Source organism: Pseudophryne corroboree, chromosome 2 (assembly GCF_028390025.1).
Source record: "Pseudophryne corroboree isolate aPseCor3 chromosome 2, aPseCor3.hap2, whole genome shotgun sequence".
NCBI classification, from domain to species: Eukaryota; Metazoa; Chordata; class Amphibia; order Anura; family Myobatrachidae; genus Pseudophryne; species Pseudophryne corroboree.
In genome coordinates this window covers 13,676,239-13,697,473 of record NC_086445.1, presented here as the reverse complement: position 1 = coordinate 13,697,473, position 21,235 = coordinate 13,676,239, and the positions used below count along the sequence as shown (strand labels likewise).

The 21,235-nt window shown below is 51.8% G+C and overlaps 1 protein-coding gene across 11 annotated transcripts; it reads right to left on the bottom strand.

Moving 5' to 3' along the window:
• Positions 1–2,095: 2,095 nt before the first annotated feature.
• On the bottom strand, positions 2,096–21,196 carry PGAP2 (post-GPI attachment to proteins 2). 11 transcript variants are annotated; one of them, XM_063950819.1, is made up of 8 exons: positions 20,181–20,217; positions 16,800–16,944; positions 15,641–15,728; positions 15,276–15,456; positions 14,542–14,782; positions 9,843–9,946; positions 3,502–3,610; positions 2,096–3,216 (listed from the first exon to the last, which is right to left on the bottom strand). In XM_063950819.1, exons 3-8 carry the CDS (start codon positions 15,643–15,645, stop codon positions 3,086–3,088), a joined length of 771 nt encoding a protein of 256 aa, XP_063806889.1. In that variant the 5' UTR covers positions 15,646–15,728; positions 16,800–16,944; positions 20,181–20,217; the 3' UTR covers positions 2,096–3,085. The 11 variants fall into 11 exon arrangements, with proteins under 11 accessions (XP_063806889.1, XP_063806888.1, XP_063806887.1 ...); XM_063950818.1 differs by lacking the exons at positions 16,800–16,944; positions 20,181–20,217 and adding an exon at positions 20,941–21,194 and having other exon boundaries at positions 15,641–15,747; XM_063950817.1 differs by lacking the exons at positions 16,800–16,944; positions 20,181–20,217 and adding an exon at positions 20,941–21,194.
• Between the last annotated feature and the right edge of the window lie 39 nt (positions 21,197–21,235).

The window sequence follows — 21,235 nt, the reverse complement described above, 5'->3', positions numbered from 1 at the left end:
TGTCAGTGCTCAGCTCCTGCATGTACCCGCCCAGCAGTCAGTGCTCAGCTCCTGCACGTTCCCCCCAGCAGCGTCAATGCACAGCTCCTGCATGTACCCCCCAGCAGTGTCAGTGCTCAGCTCCTGCATGTACCCCCAGCAGTGTCAGTGCTCAGCTCCTGCATGTACCCCCAGCAGTGTCAGTACTCAGCTCCTGCACGTACCCCCCAGCAGTGTCAGTGCTCAGCTCCTGTACGTACCCCCCAGCAGTGTCAGTGCTCAGCTCCTGCATGTACCCCCCAGCAGTGTCAGTGCTCAGCTCCTGCATGTACCCGCCCAGCAGTGTCAGTGCTCAGCTCCTGCACGTACCCCCCAGCAGCATCAATGCACAGCTCCTGCATGTACCCCCCAGCAGTGTCAGTGCTCAGCTCCTGCACGTACCCCCCAGCAGCATCAATGCACAGCTCCTGCATGTACCCCCCAGCAGTGTCAGTGCTCAGCTGTACCCCCAGCAGTGTCAGTGCTCAGCTCCTGCACGTACCCCCAGCAGTGTCAGTGCTCAGCTCCTGCACGTACCCCCCAGCAGTGTCAGTGCTCAGCTCCTGCACGTACCCCCCAGCAGTGTCAGTACTCAGCTCCTGCACGTACCCCTCCAGCAGTGTCAGTGCTCAGCTCCTGCACGTACCCCCCAGCAGTGTCAGTGCTCAGCTCCTGCACGTACCCCCAGCAGTGTCAGTGCTCAGCTCCTGCACGTACCTCCCCAGCAGTGTCAGTGCTCAGCTCCTGCATATACCCCCAGCAGTGTCAGTGCTCAGCTCCTGCACGTTCCCCCCAGCAGTGTCAGTGCTCAGCTCCTGCACGTACCCCCCAGCAGTGTCAGTGCTAAGCTCCTGCACGTACCCCCCAGCAGTGTCAGTGCTCAGCTCCTGCACGTACCCCCCAGCAGTGTCAGTGCTCAGCTCCTGCACGTACCTCCCCAGCAGTGTCAGTGCTCAGCTCCTGCACGTACCCCCAGCAGTGTCAGTGCTCAGCTCCTGCACGTACCCCCCAGCAGTATCAGTGCTCAGCTCCTGCACGTACCCCCCAGCAGTGTCAGTGCTCAGCTCCTGCATGTACCCCCCCAGCAGTGTCAGTGCTCAGCTCCTGCATGTACCCCCCCCCAGCAGTTTCAGTGCTCAGCTCCTGTACGTACCCCCCCAGCAGTGTCAGTGCTCAGCTCCTGCATGTACCCGCCCAGCAGTGTCAGTGCTCAGCTCCTGCATGTAACCCCAGCAGTGTCAGTGCTCAGCTCCTGTACGTACCCCCAGCAGTGTCAGTGCTCAGCTCCTGTACGTACCCCCCAGCAGTGTCAGTGCTCAGCTCCTGCATGTACCCCCCCCCAGCAGTGTCAGTGCTCAGCTCCTGTACGTACCCCCCCAGCAGTGTCAGTGCTCAGCTCCTGCATGTACCCGCCCAGCAGTGTCAGTGCTCAGCTCCTGCATGTACCCCCAGCAGTGTCAGTGCTCAGCTCCTGCACGTACCCCCCCCCCAGCAGTCAGTGCTCAGCTCCTGCATGTACCCCCCCCCCAGCAGTGTCAGTGCTCAGCTCCTGCATGTACCCCCCCAGCAGTGTCAGTGCTCAGCTCCTGCACGTACCCCCCCAGCAGTGTCAGTGCTCAGCTCCTGCATGTACCCCCCCAGCAGTGTCAGTGCTCAGCTCCTGCATGTACCCCCCCAGCAGTGTCAGTGCTCAGCTCCTGCACGTACCCCCCCAGCAGTGTCAGTGCTCAGCTCCTGCACGTACCCCCCCAGCAGTCAGTGCTCAGCTCCTGCACGTACCCCCCCAGCAGTGTCAGTGCTCAGCTCCTGCATGTACCCCCCAGCAGTGTCAGTGCTCAGCTCCTGCACGTACCCCCAGCAGTGTCAGTGCTCAGCTACTGTACTATGGCCTGTCAGTCTCTGTGACATGCAGTCTCTGCCATACTGTATCTTTGTATAATGCACCCGGAGATTTATTCTGGAGCTGTGCTATTCCTGCCCCCGTGCCCGTCCTCAGTGACACACTGCAAGCACCCGGATCAGCATAACAGTATCTCGCAGATCATTGCACCTTATGTAAAATAACTCCAAGGGTTAATTTTCTTCAATCATTTTATTTAAAAATACTGTATATATACACATGGTGACCCAGGAAAGATGCTCTCCCATTATATATTCTCTGTATGTTATCTTCCAGTGTTATAATTCATTCACCTACATTCACGCCCCACTGCAATAAATAGCACAGAATAAAAAGAGCATAATAAATTATATACAGTATCAAATGTAAACAGCGTCACCGTGTCAGCTTTATGGCCGAGTCCGTACATAGCCCAGCTGGCTGCATCTCCTGTGACTCATTATACAACGGTGCAACCGGTGTCCGTATAGGTCACTGCTGCCCCCTGCAGGAGGACAACAGCATCACAAGTGTTTATGGTCCGTGTATGTTACTGCTGCCCCCTGCAGGATGATAACATTACAAGTGTTTATGGCCCCACTACCGTATGAGAGGAAGCTTACCGTAGGTAAACTCATATAAAGCACAATGACTGGAATAATAACAAAGTCTGTATAATATTTGGTTAAAAGCTAAAATTCTCCAGCAAACACTCCGTGTTCACACAATGTCCTATAAAACAAGAATTGTACATTATTTTCTGCTTCTAGTTCCCTGAAATGAGTTTGGCTGATTTAGTCCCCGACGTGGATTGTGGTCTGTTCTGTGTTGCAGTCTCACGAGCCGCGGGTGCGGACACATCCTCTCCACTAGAGGGCGGCTCAACACATCTAAGACTCCAACCAGCCAGGACATGTTACTGTGAAGCCATACTGGACCATTACTAATCCCCACACAACTGGTTCTCCAGCCTACGGCTTCTAGGCAGGACCACAGGAAGCGCGGAGATGCTCGTGTCCTCTGCCCCTGGGAAGGATCACCGGGTGCGGGGACACAGATACAGTCACAGGCTACTTATACATACAGGATCTGCAGCATCGGAGGTCCACGTGTCATCAGCCACCAGCAGCAAGAGTCCATCCTTACCATAGAGGACAGGACAAGTGTGTATCGGTGGTAGGATCTCTCCTAGATCTGCTTGGCCTCTTGTGGGGAGCAGATGAGAAGCTCTTTATTGCCAAAGTCCCACCAGGCCGTCATGTGGAAGCACATATTGGAGAAGACCACCAGGTACTCCAGCAACGCAAACATGGTGTAAACTGTGGAGGAGAAGCAGAGGATGTAGATGGGCAATAGGGAGACAAAATAAGCAGAATGAGGTTGTAGGGTCGGAGCGGTTACAGAGACTGAAGCCAGGACCAGAAATGACAGGAGACAGGGAGGGTGGAAAGGGAACGTGGAGACTGGGATACTTAGGAGCACAGGAAAGAGCTATGGATACAACTGGTGGCTCCAGAACATGATGCTGGTTGCAGGAATCTACACATCCAGAACCCACAATCAACCATTGGGTGAAACTCTATTCAAATCTAGGTGGCTCCTACCTCCAGGTTCGCAGAACATATTATGGCGGATGTAGAACATCATGGAAACCACAAAGGCGAGAAGGTAGAAGGAGAAGAGTCGCTTCTTCCAGTTATACGATCTCCGTTCCTAGATCATAACAGATAGAGAATGTCACAGCTGGAATCTTGGATAGGTTATAGAGTACCAATAACCTACGTCTCAAGGGCACCATAATAATAGGATTTTGATAACCTACCGGTAAATCCTTTTCTCCTAGTCCGTAGAGGATGCTGGGGACGACATCAAGACCATGGGGTATAGACGGGATCCGCAGGAGACATGGGCACTCTAAAGACTTTTCATTGGGTGTGAACTGGCTCCTCCCCTCTATGCCCCTCCTGCAGACCTCAGTTGTAGGAACTGTGCCCAGGGAGACTGACATTTCGAGGAAAGGAATTACTTAACTAGTGGTGAGATATCTACCAACTCACACCCTCAACCATGCCGCACACATGGCATTCAAAATAAAACACGCCAACAGGCATGAACCAATTGCAGCAACATGCTGAAACCAAGATAACACAACTTGTGTAACTGTAATAACTAAACTGCAGGTAAAGTCCGCACTGGGACGGGCGCCGAGCATCCTCTACGGACTAGGAGAAAAGGATTTACCGGTAGGTTAGTAAAATCATATTTTCTCATGCATCCTAGAGGATGCTGGGGACGACATCAAGACCATGGGGTCTATACCAAAGCTTCAGTACGGGCAGGAGTGCGGATGACCCTGCAGCACCGATTGACCAAACTTTAGGTCCTCATCGGCCAAGGTGTCAAACTTGTAGAACTTAGCAAATGTGTTTGACCCTGACCAAATAGCTGCTCGGCAAAGTTGTAATGCCGAGACCCCCCGGGCAGCCGCCCAGGATGAGCCCACCTTCCTAGTGGAGTGGGCCTTTACCGACGTCGGTAACGGCAATCCAGCCATAGTATGAGCTTGCTGAATCGTATTTCTAATCCAATGTGCAATAGTCTGCTTGGAAGCAGGACAGCCAATCTTGTTGTGATCATACAGGACAAACAGAGCCTCTGTTTTCCGTATACGAGCTGTTCTAGCAACATAGATTTTCAAAGCTCTAACCACATCTAGAGACTTTGACTCAGCGAACGTGTCAGTAGCAACTAGCACCACAATAGGTTGGTTTATGTGGAAAGAGGAAACCACCTTTGGAAGAAAATGTTGACGAGTTCTCAACTCTGCCCTATCTTCATGGAAGATCAGGTAAGGGCTCTTGTGTGGCAAGGCCCCGAATTCAGACATCCGCCTTGCGGATGCCAACGCCAAAAGCATCACCACTTTCCAAGTGAGAAACTTCAACTCTATTTCTTGTAGAGGCTCAAACCAACCCGATTGAAGGATCTGCAATACCACATTAGGGTCCATGGTGCCACTGGAGGCACAAATGGAGGCTGGATGTGCAGAACCCCTTTCACGAATGTCTGAACTTCTGGAAAGGAGGCCAATTGTTTTTGAAAGAAAACTGATAAGTCTGAAATCTGGACCTTGATTGACCCCAATCTAAGGCCCGCATCCACACCAGCCTGCAGAAAATGGAGAAAACGTCCCAACTCAAACTCTTCCGTAGGAGCCTTCTTGGATTCACACCAAGACACATATTTTCTCCAAATACGATGGTAATGTTTAGACGTTACTCCTTTCCTGGCCTGAATAAGAGTGGGGATGACTTCCTTGGGAATACCCTTTCGGGCTAGGATCCGACACTCAACAGCCATGCCGTTAAATGTAGCCGCGGTAAGTCTTACTACACACACGGCCCCTGCTGTAGTAGGTCCTCTCGAGGAGGAAGAGGCCGAGGATCTTCTATAAGCAATTCCTGAAGAAGATCTGGATACCAAGCCCTCCTCGGCTAGTCTGGGGCAATGAAGATTGCTCAAACTCTTGTTCTTCTTATTATTTTGAGAACTTTTGGAATCAGTGGAAGTGGAGGGAAAACATATACCGACCGAAACACCCACTGGGTAACCAGTGCATCCACTGCTATTGCTTGAGGGTCTCTCGACCTGGAACTCCCCAAAAACTTGTCACCTCTGCGAAGACTTCTTGGTGGAGGCCCCACTCTCCTGGATGGAGATCGTATCTGCTGAGGAAGTCTTCTTCCCAGTTGTCCACTCCCGAAATTAAAATTGCTGACAGAGCTCTAACATGTCTTTCTGCCCAGAGGAGAATCCTTGTCACCTCTGCTATTGCCGCTCTGCTTTTCGTTTCGCCTTGCCCGTTTATGTACGCGACTGCTGTTACATTGTCCGACTGGATCTGCATGGGATCTTGAAGATGTACCGCTTGTAGAAGGCCGCTGTAAATGGCTCTCAATTCCAGAACGTTTATGTGAAGGCAGGCTTCCTGACTTGACCATTTTCCTTGGAAGCTTTCCCCCTGTGTGACAGCTCTCCAGCCACGGAGACTTGTATCCGTGGTTATTAGGACCCAGTCATGAATCCCAAACCTGCGTCCCTCTATTAGGTGAGAACTGTGTAGACACCACAGGAGCAAAATCCTGGCTTTGGGGGACAGGATTATTTTCCGGTGTATGTGTAGGTGGGATCCGGACCACTTGTCCAACAGGTCCCACTGGAATACTCTGGTATGAAATCGGCCAAACTGTATGGCCTCGTAGGCCGCTACCATTTTACCCAACAACCGAATGCACTGATGGATCGATACGCTTGTTGGTTTCAATATTTGTTTGACCATTTTCTGGATTTCCAGAGCCTTTTCCACTAGAAGAAATACTCTCCGTACTTCTGTGTCCAGAAAAAAGATAATCTTGTTGTCGGTTCCAACTGAGACTTTGGAAAATTCATGATCCAACCGTGTTGTTGGAGTATTGACAGGGAGAGTGCGATGTTCTGCACCAACTGTTCCCTGGATCGCGCTTTTATCAAGAGAGCGTCCAGATAAGGAATTATATTGACTCCTTTTTAACGAAGGAGGACCATCATCTCCGCCATCACCTTGGTGAATACCCTCGGTGCCGTGGAGAGTCCGAACGGCAACGTCTGAAACTGGTAATGGCAATCCTGTACTGCGAATCTCAGATAAGCTTGGTGAGGAGGATAAATTGGAACACGCAAGTAAGCATCTTTTATGTCTACTGACACCATGAAGTCCCCCTCTTCCAGACTGGAAATCACTACCCTCAGGGATTCCATCTTGAACGTGAACCTTTTCAGGTAGAGATTCAGATTTTTCAGGTTTAAAATCGGTCTGACCGAGCCGTCCGGCTTCGGAACTACGAAGAGGCTTGAATAAAAACCTTCTCCTTACTGTGCCAAGGGTACCAGGACAATGACCTGATCCTGACATAATTTTTGAATTGCCGTTGTTACTGCCTCTCTTCCCGGAAGAGAAGCTGGCAAGGTCGATTTGAAAAATCAGCATGGGGGGACGTCTTGAAACTCTAGTTTGTACCCATGGGACACTATTTGTAAGACCCATTGGTCCAGGCCAGATTGAATCCAGATTTGGCTGAAAAGTTTCAGACGTGCTCCCACCCAAGCGGACTCCCGCAAGGGAGCCCCAACGTTGTGCTGCAGATTTGGCAGAAGCAGGGGTGGACTTCTGACCTGCGATCCGGGAGACGCTGCGGATTTCTTTCCTTTTCCCATCCCTGCAAAAAAAGGGGAGATATTTGGCCTTTTTGAATTTGTTGGGCCGAAAGGACTGTATGTGAGAGTGATGTGTCTTTTTCGCCGGTGTAGGAGCATAAGGCAAGAATGTCGACTTACCTGCGGTAGCCGCCGAGACTAACGCATCCAGCCCATCACCAAACAAGGCCTCACCTTTATACGGGAGAGCCTCCATATTTCTTTTGGAATCTGCATCAGCATTCCACTGGCGAATCCACAACGCCCTCCGAGCCGATACTGCCATGAAACCAATATATTTCATGGATTCTAGTACGTACGCAGCAGCGCCTATGATATGACCTAACATTAGGAGTATCTCGTCTCCATCTATTGTGTCAATGTCTAATGACAAGTTTTCTGACCACTTTTCAATAGCAATACTCACCCACGCACAGACAATGGTAGGGCTGAGTAGTGTCCCATTGGCCACATCAATAGATCACCTCACTAACTTGCGGTCTGTTGGCTCCTTAAGTGAAGCCCTTCCAGGCGCAGGGAGAATCCCCTTTTTTCTTTTATTACAGGGCCCTGTCTAAACTGCGCGGTGACTCCCACCTTTTGGAAAAAGGTAAGCTGCCTGAATTCCTTTTGGGAATCAGAAATTTCTTTTCAGGTTAAATCAGACCTGAGGTGGAGGGAAAATTACATTACTTCTTTACTAAAATAAACCCTCTCCTTGTGGTAAAAGAGGGGGCTTCGTAACTTCTAACACCTCCTTTATAGCTATAACATGTTTTGAATGCTTTTTTGCTAACTTAGGACCTATTCCCCTGGAATCGCTAGTGTCGACACAGGAATCAGAGTCCGTGTCGGTATCGGTTTGTACTACTTGTGTAAATTTGTATGTGACCCAGAAAGGTCCCTGTGGATGAAAGGCAGAACTATTAAAAATCACATCTTCAACAGATTATTTTCATTTTCTGCATGAGATTCAGTCCAACCTCTTACTGATATGATTCATACTACCATGTAACCTTTCACCCAGTCAGGCTCTTGGTGTCATATTACACCTCTGTGTCCCTAACATGTCTCCACAGAGTTCCCTGCCACAGACATGTCACACACGTGCAGAACCACACCACAGACACTCCGGGATTTATAGGGGACAGACCCACAGTAAAATCTGTCAGAGGGACACAGATAGGATTTTGCCAGTTCACAACCCAGTGCCAGTAACACAATGTCTGTGAACACAAAATGCCCACTGACATTCAGCGCTTTTATAATGTTAATCACACAATTATATTGCACCAATTCACTGTGGCCCCCCCTGTTTTGCACCCTGATACTTGTTCAGTAGTGGAGGAGGACCAGTGTTGTCTCTGCAGCCTGAGGAGAGAGAGAAAATGGCGCTGAGCAGTGTGCTGGCTGAATGAGGAGGAAGCTTCACTCTTCAATGGCGTGTTTCTCCCCAGCTTTTATGAGGTAATTTTTTATACTGGCGGGGGTAGGACTGTGCCTCAGCAACTTATGCCCCTTATTTATGCAAGTTTCCATAGGTTTCATGCTGCCCAGGGCGCCCCCCCCCCCCCGCACCCTTCAGTGCCTGTGTATGTGTGGGCAACATGGCGCGCTGCGCTCCCGCCAGCCGTCACTTTCTTGATTGAAGATCTGTCTTCTAACACTCACCTGACTTCTAGCTCTGTGAGGGGGGTGACGGCTTGCTGTGTGAGTGAGCATCTAGCCGCAGCTAGAGTTCAGTTCCCTTCAGGAGCTAATGGTGTCTCCTGTCAGCCAGAAGCAGAGCCATGAAACTCTTTAGGAAGTTGGTTCCTACTTCTGCCCCCTCAGTCCCACAAAGCAGGTAGTCTAATGCCAGCAGATCTCCCTGAAAATAAAAAACCTAACACAAGTATTTTCAGAGAAACTCAGTAGAGCTCCTCAGAGTGCATCCAGTCAGCCTGGGCACATTTCTAAAACTGAGGTCTGGAGGAGGGGCATAGAGGGAGGAGCCAGTTCACAACCAATGAAAAGTCTTTAGAGTGCCCATGTCTCCTGCGGATCCCGTCTATACCCCATGGTCTAGATGTCGTCCGCAGCATCCTCTAGGACGTATGAGAAAAAGGGTAATGCCACCTTAATCGACTCACTTTGTGGGGTTAAGCGGCCTCCCCAAGGTGCATTATGCAGCACTGGGCTTCCCCGAGGAGAGTTATGCAGCACTGGGCTTCCCCAAACCATCCCCACATCTCACAGCCGGGACATCTACCCCTACACCCCAAGCGTCTCACAGCCGGGACATCTACCCCAACACCCCAAGCGTCTCACAGCTGGGACATCTACCCCAACCGTCTCAGAGCAGGGACAGCCACCCCTACAACCCAACCGTCTCAGAACCGGGACATCCACCCCTACAACACAACCGTCTCAGAACCGGGACATGTACCTCTACACCCCAAATATCCCACAGTCGGGACAAGTACCCCTACACCCCAAATGTCACACAGTCAGGGCAAATACCCCTACACACCAACTGTCTCACCGTCAGGACAATTGACCCTATAACCAATGGTCTTTGAGACAGATAAACAATTTCTACATCCCACCACCTTCTTCAGGCTGTGGTTAGTATTCCCCCACTGCCACCATCTAACAGGCCAGATCTCTCCCATCACATCTACAATTAAGAGGCATCTTGTTTACCAGATATGTCAAAAAACGTGATACTTACCTCTGCACTTACATATTTCTTAGCTTTCCTCCATATTAGGATGGTCACAACCATATACATGAGGGAAAAAAACATAAAGAGTGCAAAGGCGAGCTGGTGGATCCCTGCAGAGATAGGAGAATGTCACATCAATCCTGGCATATAGCAAAGAGAAACAACAGGTACAATACTGGGAATGGAGAGGCAGAGTACCGGGAATATAACACTGCGGATGGAGAAGTAGAGAGGAGTACCGGGAATAATAAGATTTTACTTACCGATAAATCTATTTCTCATAGTCCGTAGTGGATGCTGGGACTCCGTAAGGACCATGGGGAACAGCGGCTCCGCAGGAGACAGGGCACAAGAATAAAAGCTTTAGGATCAGGTGGTGTGCACTGGCTCCTCCCCCTATGACCCCCCTCCAAGCCTCAGTTAGGACACTGTGCCCGGACGAGCGTACATCATAAGGAAGGATATTGAATCCCGGGTAAGACTCATACCAGCCACACCAATCACACCGTACAACTCGTGATCTCCTCCCCTTCGTATGATTCTCAGTACTTTTGGTATGAGAGGCAGAGGAGGGAACACATACACTGACTGGTACACCCACGGTGTCACCAGAGCGTCCACCGCTATTGCCTGAGGGTCCCTTGACCTGGCGCAATATCTGTCTCATTTTTTGTTTAGACGTGACGCCATCATGTCCACCTTTGGCTTTTCCCAACGGTTTACAATCAGGTGGAAGACTTCTGGGTGAAGTCCCCACTCTCCCGGGTGAAGGTCGTGTCTGCTGAGGAAGTCTGCTTCCCAGTTGTCCACTCCCGGAATGAACACTGCTGACAGAGCTATCACATGATTTTCCGCCCAGCGAAGAATCCTTGCAGCCTCTGCCATTGCCCTCCTGCTTCTCGTGCCGCCCTGTCTGTTTACGTGGGCGACTGACGTGATGTTGTCCGATTGGATCAATACCGCCTGACCCTGAAGCAGGGGTTTCGCTTGACTTAGGGCATTGTAAATGGCCCGTAGTTCCAGAATGTTTATATGAAGAGATGTTTCCATGCTTGACCACAAGCCCTGGAAGTTTTTTCCCTGTGTGACTGCTCCCCAGCCTCTCAGGCTTGCATCCGTGGTCACCAGGATCCAATCCTGAATGCCGAATCTGCGGCCCTCTAGAAGATGAGCACTCTGCAACCACCACAGGAGAGACACCCTTGTCTTTGGTGACAGGGTTATCCGCTGCTGCATCTGAAGATGCGAACCGGACCATTTGTCCAGTAGAGCCCACTGAAACGTTCTTGCATGGAATCTTCCGAATGGAATTGCTTCGTAAGAAGCAACCATTTTTCCCAGGACCCTCGTGCACTGATGCACAGACACCTGGGCTGGTTTTAGGAGGTTCCTGACTAGCTCGGATAACTCCTTGGCCTTCTCCTCCGGGAGAAAAACCTTCTTCTGGACTGTGTCCAGAATCATTCCTAGGAACAGAAGACGTGTCGTTGGAATCAGCTGCGATTTTGGAATATTTAGGATCCACCTGTGCTGACGTAACACTATCTGAGATAGTGCTACTCCGACTTCTAACTGTTCCCTGGACCTTGCCCTTATCAGGAGATCGTCCAAGTAAGGGATAATTAAAACGCCTTTTCTTCGAAGAAGAATCATCATTTCGGCCATTACCTTGGTAAAGACCCGAGGTGCCGTGGACAACCCAAACGGCAGCGTCTGAAACTGATAATGACAGTTTTGTACTACAAACCTGAGGTACCCTTGGTGAGAAGGGTAGATTGGGACGTGGAGATAAGCATCTTTGATGTCCAGAGACACCATATAGTCCCCTTCTTCCAGGTTTGCTATCACTGCTCTGAGTGACTCCATCTTGAATTTTAACCTCTTTATGTAAGTGTTCAAGGATTTTAGATTTAAAATTGGTCTCACCGAGCCGTCCGGCTTCGGTACCACAAACAGCGTGGAATAATACCCCTTTCCCTGTTGTAGGAGAGGTACCTTGATTATCACCTGCTGGGAATACAGCTTGTGAATGGCTTCCAAAACTGCCTCCCTGTCGGAGGGAGACTTTGGTAGAGCAGACTTCAGGAACCGGCGAGGGGGAGACGTCTCGAATTCCAGTTTGTACCCCTGTGATACTACCTGCAGAATCCAGGGGTCCACTTGCGAGTGAGCCCACTGCGCGTTGAAATTCTTGAGACGGGCCCCCACCAAGCCTGAGTCTGCTTGTAAAGCCCCAGCGTCATGCTGAAGACTTGGCAGAAGCAGGGGAAGGCTTCTGATCCTGGGAAGCGGCTGCATGGTGCAGTCTTTTTCCCCTTCCTCTGCCCCGGGGCAGAAAGGAATGGCCTTTTGCTCGCTTGTATTTATGGGAACGAAAGGACTGAGTTTGAAAAGACGGTGTCTTTTTCTGTTGATGTGAAGTGACCTGGGGTAAGAAGGTGGACTTTCCAGCCGTTGCCATGGCCACCAGGTCCGAAAGACCAGCCCCAAATAACTCCTCCCCTTTATACGGCAATACTTCCATATGTCGTTTGGAATCCGCATCCCCTGACCACTGACGCGTCCATAACGTTCTTCTGGCAGAGATGGACATAGCACTTACTCTTGATGCCAGGGTGCAAATATCCCTCTGTGCATCACGCATATATAGTAATGCATCCTTCAAATGCTCTATAGTTAACAATATATTGTCCCTATCCAGGGTATCAATATTTTCAGTCAGGGAATCCGACCACGCGACTCCAGCACTGCACATCCAGGCTGAAGCGATTGCTGGTCGCAGTATAACACCAGTATGTGTGTATATACTTTTTAGGATATTTTCCAGCCTCCTATCAGCTGGTTCTTTGAGGGTGGCCGTATCAGGAGACGGTAACGCTACTTGTTTAGATAAACGTGTGAGCGCCTTATCTACCTTAGGGGGTGTTTCCCAACTTGTCCTAACCTCTGATGGGAAAGGATATAGTGCCAATAATTTATTAGAAATTAGCAGTTTTTTGTCGGGAGAAACCCACGCTTTATCACATACCTCATTCAATTCATCTGACTCAGGAAAAACTATTGGTAGTTTTTTCACCCCCCGCATAATACCCTTCTTAGTGGTATTTGTAGTGTCAGAAATGTGCAATGCTTCCTTCATTGCCGTGATCATGTAACGTGTGGCCCTACTGGACATTACGTTCGACTCATCACCGTCGACACTAGACTCCGTATCTGTGTCTGGGTCTGTGTCGACCCACTGAGGTAACGGGCGTTTTAGGGCCCCTGACGGTGTCTGAGACGCCTGGACAGGCACTAATTGATTTGCCGGCTGTCTCATGTCGTCAACAGTTTTTTGCAAAGTGTTGACATTATCACTTAATTGTTTGAACACGATCATCCAGTCAGGTGTCGACTCCCTAGGGGGTGACATCACTAACGCAGGCAATTGCTCCGCCTCCACATCATTTTCCTCCTCATACATGTCGACACACACGTACCGACACACAGCACACACACCAGGAATGCTCTGATAGAGGACAGGACCCCACGAGCCCTTTGGAGAGACAGAGGGAGAGAGTCTGCCAGCACACACCCAGCGCTATATATATATATATATATATATATATATATATACAGGGATAACCTTATATAAGTGTTATTCCCTTATAGCTGCTGTTTATATTGTCATTTGCTGCCAATAGTGCCCCCCCTTCTCTTTTTTACCCTGATTCTGAAGCAAGACTGCAGGGGAGAGTCAGGGAGCCGTCCTTCCAGCGGAACTGTGAGGGAAAATGGCGCTTGTGTGCTGAGGAGATAGGCTCCGCCCCTTCACGACGTCCTTATCTCCCGCTTTTTTGTGTAAAAATGGCAGGGGTTAAAATACATCCATATAGCCCAGGAGCTATATGTGATGTATTCTTTTGCCACCTAAGGTATTATCATTTATATTGCGTCTCAGGGCGCTCCCCCCCAAGCGCCCTGCACCCTCAGTGACCGGAGTGTGAAGTGTGCTGAGAGCAATGGCGCACAGCTGCGGTGGTGTGCGCTACCTTAGTCTGAAGACAGGATTGTCTTCTGCCGCCGATTTCACCGGACCTCTTCGTCTCTTCTGGCTCTGTAAGGGGGACGGCGGCGCGGCTCCGGTGACCCATCCAGGCTGTACCTGTGATCGTCCCTCTGGAGCTAATGTCCAGTAGCCTAAGAAGCCCAATCCACTCTGCACGCAGGTGAGTTCGCTTCTTCTCCCCTTAGTCCCTCGGTGCAGTGAGCCTGTTGCCAGCAGGACTCACTGAAAATAAAAAAACCTAAATTAAACTTTTATTCTAAGCAGCTCAGGAGAGCCACCTAGCCTGCACCCTTCTCGTTCGGGCACAAAAATCTAACTGAGGCTTGGAGGGGGGTCATAGGGGGAGGAGCCAGTGCACACCAGGTGATCCTAAAGCTTTTATTCTTGTGCCCTGTCTCCTGCGGAGCCGCTGTTCCCCATGGTCCTTACGGAGTCCCAGCATCCACTAGGACGTCAGAGAAATAACACTGCGGATGTAGAAGTAGAGAGGAGTACAGGGAATAGTATGAGAAGGTTGTACAGGAGAGGTAACCAGGGAATATAAATAGTGAAGGAGATATATAAAGGCATCAGGAACGACCTCTGTGGAATAAGTCATGGTTGCAGATGACGGAAACGACTACTCAGAAGGACAGAGAGCTGGAGTGCGGGTCTCACCATGGTTCTCACTGGAAGAGATGTAGGTCAGCAGGAGGAGGCTGACTATCTCCAGCACATTAAACATGAAGTTGATGTGAGATAGGGAGTAGGAGCTGCCGATTCCTTGGTAGAAGTTGAGGTAAGCCACCGCAATAAGAAGACGGGGGGCAGAGTGCAGGCCGATACATAACCGCCAGATGTATCTCTGTGGGGTCACTCCTCCAATTGCAGCACTGATTGATGGCAGGTAATTAGGAACCTTTAAAAAAAAAAAAAAGTAAAGAGGGTAAACTTCTCCAAATATCTCGATAGTCCACCGGAAAGTTTTTAGTGAAGTCAGATACCAATTTTATCCTCTCCCATTATTCATCTCCTCATTCTATTAATGCCGGTGCCCCAGCAAGTCACCAATTATCACTAGTGACTCAGTTCTGCTAGTGTAACATTAATCCTCTGGTCATCAGCTGGTGTGACACAGAGTGCTCATGTATGGGTCATCGCCATGCCGCGCGCCCAAAGCGTGGCCAGGTTCTCACCCCACAGTATGTCGCTATAGCACGCTGACACCATGCCACGTGCATGATCCCTGTGTTATGTCCCTTCATCAGCTGGTGTTCCGTCACATCTCAGGTGCTCACTCTCGCACCACTATGCACATCTGCCAACAACCTGCAGAATGCACAGGTCACCATATAGTGCCACCCTGTGGTGTAACCCGCTCCCTGTATTATGCCCCATGTACCAGCACTCACCCCGCAGTGCGTGGCAGTCGTCTCACCGAAGTCAAACAGCAGCGACAGGATAACGCAGGAGATGAAACCAAAGAGAGGGAGGCAGACAGTGCCCACTGCGAAGGTGGGGAACCTCAGGCTGAAGAGCGAACCACCCCCACGCTCTGGGGGCATTGTCAGCGGGAGCTGAGGCATTCTGGACCTACAACACAAACAGCAGAACACTAGTACATAATAATGATTATAAAGCAATATCTAGGCATTCTGCAGATCGTAATCTCGTCACCCGCTACAGACACCAAATTTATAGGATCTCTCTCTATACACCCATACTAGTTTACATGCCAGGTCACCTCAGTCTCCTCCCCCTTCCCCGGCCCCCTTACCCCATTCTCCGCGGCTTGCCTTCCTCTAGGTCTGTTCCGTCTCCCTTGTAGTCGTGGTGCGTGCGTCCAGGCTTCCACTCCACACGCACTGCGGAGATGGGGGAGACCTTGCATAATAGTTATATATATATATATATATATATATATATATATATCACACACACACACACACACACACACGTGTTTGGTACTATAAGCCTTGCAGATGGACGGCAGCCTAATACAGAGTACCAGAGCTTGTTGGTGTCCTATACGCCGATCAGCCATCATAGTAACACCACTGACAGGTGAGGGAAGAACACGGATTATCTCATTACAGCGGCACCTGACAATGGTTTAGCTATAGTAAGCAGAACATAAGAATTTTGAAGTTGATGTGTTGGAAGCAGGAAAAATGGGCAAGTGTAAGGATCTGAGCAACTTTGACAAGGGTCAACTTGTGATGGGTCAGAGCATCTCCTCCGGCAGGTCCTATGGGGTGATCCCTGTATACGGTGGTTAGTGCGTACCTAATGTGGTCTAAGGAAGGACAACTGGTGAACCAGTGACACAGTGCACCGCAGCTTGCTGTGTATGGGGCCACAGACCGGTCAGTGTACCCTGCGGATCCCCATCTATCACCAAAAGTACCTACAATGGGCGGGCGGGCTCCAGAACTCGACCATGTAGCAATGGAAGGTGGAGGCCTGCACTGACATCACGTGGACGGCCGGAAACGTGTGCATGGTTTGCCTGGGAAGGAGCTGGCATGACGGTGCACTATGGGAAAAAGGTAAGCCTGCGAGGCAGTGTGGTGATCTGTGCAATGCTGGGAAACCTTAGGTCCTGGCATTTGAGTGGAGGTTACTTTGAAACGTACCACCTAGCTATTGTTGCAGACCAAAGGCCTGATTCTGATTTGGAAGTAAAGCAAAAAAAGCAAGTAACTTTGTATCATGTTGCACCATGCAAGGGCAGGAAATACATTTACAGTATATGTTTTCTGTGCAGGGTAAATACTGGCTGCTTCTGCATGTAGCCCACACGTTAGACAGTTTTATTCTCACATTGCAATTTCGATTTCAGTTTCAGCACGTCCTTCTCACGTCTAATTTCTCTGCATGTTACATCCGTCCCACCTGCTTTACTTCCACATCAGAATCCAGCCCCAAGTACACACCTTTATGGCAACGGAATTCCCTGATTCAGGATAATGTGCCCTGACACAGTGCAAGAACTGTTCAGGAATGGGGTGAGGAACATGACAAAGAGTTCAAGGTGTTGACTTGGCCTCCAAATCTCCAGATCTCAATCCATTCGAATTTCTGTGGGATGTGATGGGAAACAAGTCTAAGCCATGGCGGTCCCACCTCGCATCTCACAGGACTTACAGGATCTGCTGCTAACGTCTTGGTGCCAGATACCACAGGACACCTGCAGAGTCTTGTGGAGTCCATGCCTCATTTGGTTCAGAGCTGTTAGCAGGTATGTGGTATTAATGTTACTGCTGATCGATGTATAATGGGCCAAGGGGCAGTGAGAAAAGGGAAGCAGTCACCTGGGGCGGTGGGAGGAGGGAAGCAGTCACCTGGGGCGGTGGGAGGAGGGAAGCAGTCACCTGGGGCGGTGGGAGGAGGGAAGCAGTCACCTGGGGCGGTGGGAGGAGGGAAGCGGTCGCCTGGGGCGGTGGGAGGAGGGAAGCGGTCGCCTGGGGCGGTGGGAGGAGGGAAACGGTCACCTGGGGCGGTGGGAGGAGGGAAGCGGTCACCTGGGGCGGTGGGAGGAGGGAAGCGGTCACCTGGGGCAGTGGGAGGAGGGGAGGAGGGAAGCGGTCACCTGGGGCAGTGGGAGGAGGGGAGGAGGGAAGCGGTCACCTGGGGCAGTGGGAGAAGGGAAGCTGTATCCTGGGGCAGTGGGAGGAGGGAAGCGGCCACCTGGGGCAGTGGGAGGAGGGAAGCGGCCACCTGGGGCAGTGGGAGGAGGGAAGCGGCCACCTGGGGCAGTGGGAGGAGGGAAGCGGCCACCTGGGGCAGTGGGAGGAGGGAAGCTGTAACCTGGGGCACTGGGAGGAGGAAAGCAGTTACATGGGGCAGCGGGAGGAGGAAAGCAGTTACATGGGGCGGTGGGAGTAGGGAGGAAGTGGGAGAAGGGAAGCAGTAACCTGGGGTACTGGGAGAAGGGAAGCAGTTACCTGGGTAGGTGGAAGAAGGGTAGCAGTTACCTGGGGCGGTGGGAGAAGGGAGGTAGTGGGAGAAGGGAAGCAGTCACCTGGGGCACTGGGAGAAGGGAGGTTGTGGGAGAAGGGAAGCAGTCACCTGGGGCAGTGGGAGAAGGGAGGTTGTGGGAGAAGGGAAGCAGTCACCTGGGGCAGTGGGAGAAGGGAGGTTGTGGGAGAAGGGAAGCAGTCACCTGGGGCAGTGGGAGAAGGGAGGTTGTGGGAGAAGGGAAGCAGTTACCTGGGCACTGGGAGGAGGAAAGCAGTCACCTGGGGCGGTGGGAGAAGGGAAGCAGTCACCTGGGGCGGTGGGAGAAGGGAGGTAGTGGGAGAAGGGAAGCAGTCACCTGGGGCGGTGGGAGAAGGGAGGTAGTGGGAGAAGGGAAGCAGTAACCCGGGGCACTGGGAGGAGGGAAGCAGTTACCTGGTGCAGTGGTAGGAGGAAAGCAGTTACCTGGCGCAGTGGGAGAAGGGAGGTTGTGGGAGAAGAGAAGCAATAACCTGGGGAGGTGTAAGAAGGGAAGCAGTTACCTGGGACGGTGGGACAAGGGAGGTAGTGGGCAAAGGGTAGCAGTTACCTGGGGCGGTGGGAGAAGAAGGGAAGCAGTTACCTGGGGCGGTGGGAGAAGAAGGGAAGCAGTTACCTGGGGCGGTGGGAGAAGAAGGGAAGCAGTTACCTGGGGCGGTGGGAGAAGAAGGGAAGCAGTTACCTGGGGCGGTGGGAGAAGAAGGGAAGCAGTTACCTGTGGCGGTGGTAGGAGGAAAGCAGTTACCTGGGGCAGTGGGAGAAGAGAAGCACTCACCTGGGGTGGTGGGAGAAGGGAGGTTGTGGGAGAAGGGAAGCAGTAACCTGGGGAGGTGGAAGAAGGGTAGCAGTTACCTGGAACGGTGGGACAAGGGAAGCAGTTACCTGAGGCGGTGGGAGAAGGAAAGCAGTTACCTGGGGCGGTGGGAGAAGGGTGGCAGTTACCTGGAGCGGTGGAAGAAGGAAAGCAGTTACCTGGGGAGGTGGAAGAAGGGAAGCAGTTACCTGGGACGGTGGGACAAGGGAAGCAGCTACCTGGGGCGGTGGGACAAGGGAGGTAGTGGGCGAAGGGAAGCAGTTACCTGGGGTGGTGGGAGAAGGGAAGCAGTTACCTGGGCACTGGGAGGAGTAAAGCAGTTACATGGGGCGGTGGGAGAAGGGAAGCAGTCACCTGGGGCACTGGGAGGAGGGAAGCAGTCACCTGGGGCAGTGGTAGGAGGAAAGCAGTTACCTGGGGCAGTGGGAGAAAGGAAGCAGTTACCTGGGGCAGTTGGAGGAGGGAAGCTGTAACCTGGAGGAAAGCAGTTACATGGGGCGGTGGGAGTAGGGAGGTAGTGGGAGAAGGGAAGCAGTTACCTGGGGAGGTGGAAGAAGGGTAGCAGTTACCTGGGGCGGTGGGAGAAGGGAGGTAGTGGGAGAAGGGAAGCAGTCACCTGGGGCACTGGGAGAAGGGAGGTTGTGGGAGAAGGGAAGCAGTCACCTGGGGCAGTGGGAGAAGGGAGGTTGTGGGAGAAGGAAAGCAGTTATCTGGGGCAGTGGTAGGAGGAAAGCAGTTACCTGGGGCGGTGGGAGAAGGTAAGCAGTCACCTGGGGGTGGTGGGAGAAGGGAAGCAGTAACCTGGGGCACTGGGAGGAGGGAAGCAGTTACCTGGGGCAGTGGTAGGAGGAAAGCAGTTACCTGGGGCAGTGGTAGGAGGAAAGCAGTTATCTGGGGTGGTGGTGGGAGGATCTGTAGTTACCCCGGGCAGTAACCTGGAGTGGAGGGAGGATGGTCTGTAGTTACCTGGGGCAGTAACCAGAGGCGGTAAGGAGGGTCTCTGTAGTTACCAGGGGCTCTATGAGGAGGGTCTGTATTTACATGTGGCAGTTACCTGGAGCAGTACGAGAAGGGACAGTTACCAGGGGCGGTAAGGAGGGTCTGTAGTTACCAGGGACAGTTACCAGGGGCGGTAAGGAGGGTCTGTAGTTACCAGGGGCAGTTACCAGGGCCGGTATGAGGAGGGTCTGTAGCTACCTGGAGCAGTACGAGAAGGGGCAGTTACCAGGGGCGGTATGAGGAGGGTCTGTAGTTACCTGGAGCAGTAGGACAAGGAGCAGTTTCCAGGGGTGGTATGAGGAGGGTCTGTAGCTACCTTGAGCAGCACGAGAAGGGCCAGTTACCAGGGGTGGTAAGGAGGGTCTGTAGTTACTTGGGGCAGTAGGAGAAGGGGCAGGTAGTAGGGTCTGTAGTTACCTGGTGCAGTAGGAGAAGGGTCAGCTACCAGGGTCTGTAATTACCTGGAGCAGTAGGAGAAGGGGTAGTTGCCAGGGTCTGTAGTTACCTGGAGCAGTAGGAGAAGGGGCAGTTACCAGGGTCTGTAGTTACCTGGAGCAGTACGAGAAGGGGCAGTTACCAGGGCCGGTATGAGGATGGTCTGTAGTTACCTGGGGCAGTTACCTGGAAGTACGAGAAGGGGCAGTTAACAGGTGCGGTAAGAGGAGGGTCTGTAGTTACCTGGGGCAGTAGGAGAAGGGGCAGTTACCAGGTGCGGTAGGAGAAGGGGCAGTTACCAGGGTCTGTAGTTACCTGGATCAGTAGGAGAAGGGACAGTTACCAGGGTCTGTAATTACCTGGAGCAGTAGGAGAAGGGGCAGTTACCAGGGTCTGTAGTTACCTGGAGCAGTAGGAGAAGGGGCAGTAACAAGGGTCTGTAGTTCCCTGGAGCAGTAGGAGAAGGGGCAGTTACCAGGGTCTGTAGTTACCTGGAGCAGTAGGAGAAGGGGCAGTAACAAGGGTCTGTAGTTCCCTGGAGCAGTAGGAGAAGGGGCAGTTACCAGGGTCTGTAGTTACCTGGAGCAGTAGGAGAAGGGGCAGTTACCAGGGTCTGTAGTTACCTGGAGCAGTAGGAGAAGGGGCAGTTACCAGGGTCTGTAGTTACCTGGAGCAGTAGGAGAAGGGGCAGTTACCAGGGTCTGTAGTTACCTGGAGCAGTAGGAGAAGGGGCAGTTTCTAGGGTCTGTAGTTACCTGGAGCAGTAGGAGAAGGGTCTGTAGTTACCTGGAGCAGTAGGAGAAGGGGCAGTTACCAGGGTCTGTAGTTACCTGGAGACAGAAGTTCAGCAGACTCCCTGTGTTACAGTAACAGGTGGAATCTAGGCCTGGGGGCCATCTTGCTACACCCACTGACACTCCTCCATCCGCATGACAACGCTCAGCCCTCGCACTACATCCCCGTCATCATGTAAGGAGCTGGTTACTCCGGGAAATCACAGCTCCATGTATGCTGGACATATATGGAGAGGCATCAGCGGCAGTGATGGCATTTACGGGTGTAACAATATGGCGGCGAGTCACATGACTCCGTGCCTCCTCCAATCACCAGCGTGCAGAGCGGATA

What these genes read in the sequence shown, in the direction of transcription:
- PGAP2 (XM_063950818.1), bottom strand. An exon ending in CTCTTCCAGTGAGAACCATG is followed by an intron (nt 9,947 to 14,541) that starts GTGAGACCCGCA and finishes CTATCTCTGCAG; the next exon opens with GGATCCACCAGCTCGCCTTT. An exon ending in TATGTTCTGCGAACCTGGAG is followed by an intron (nt 3,217 to 3,501) that starts GTAGGAGCCACC and finishes TCTCCTCCACAG; the next exon opens with TTTACACCATGTTTGCGTTG.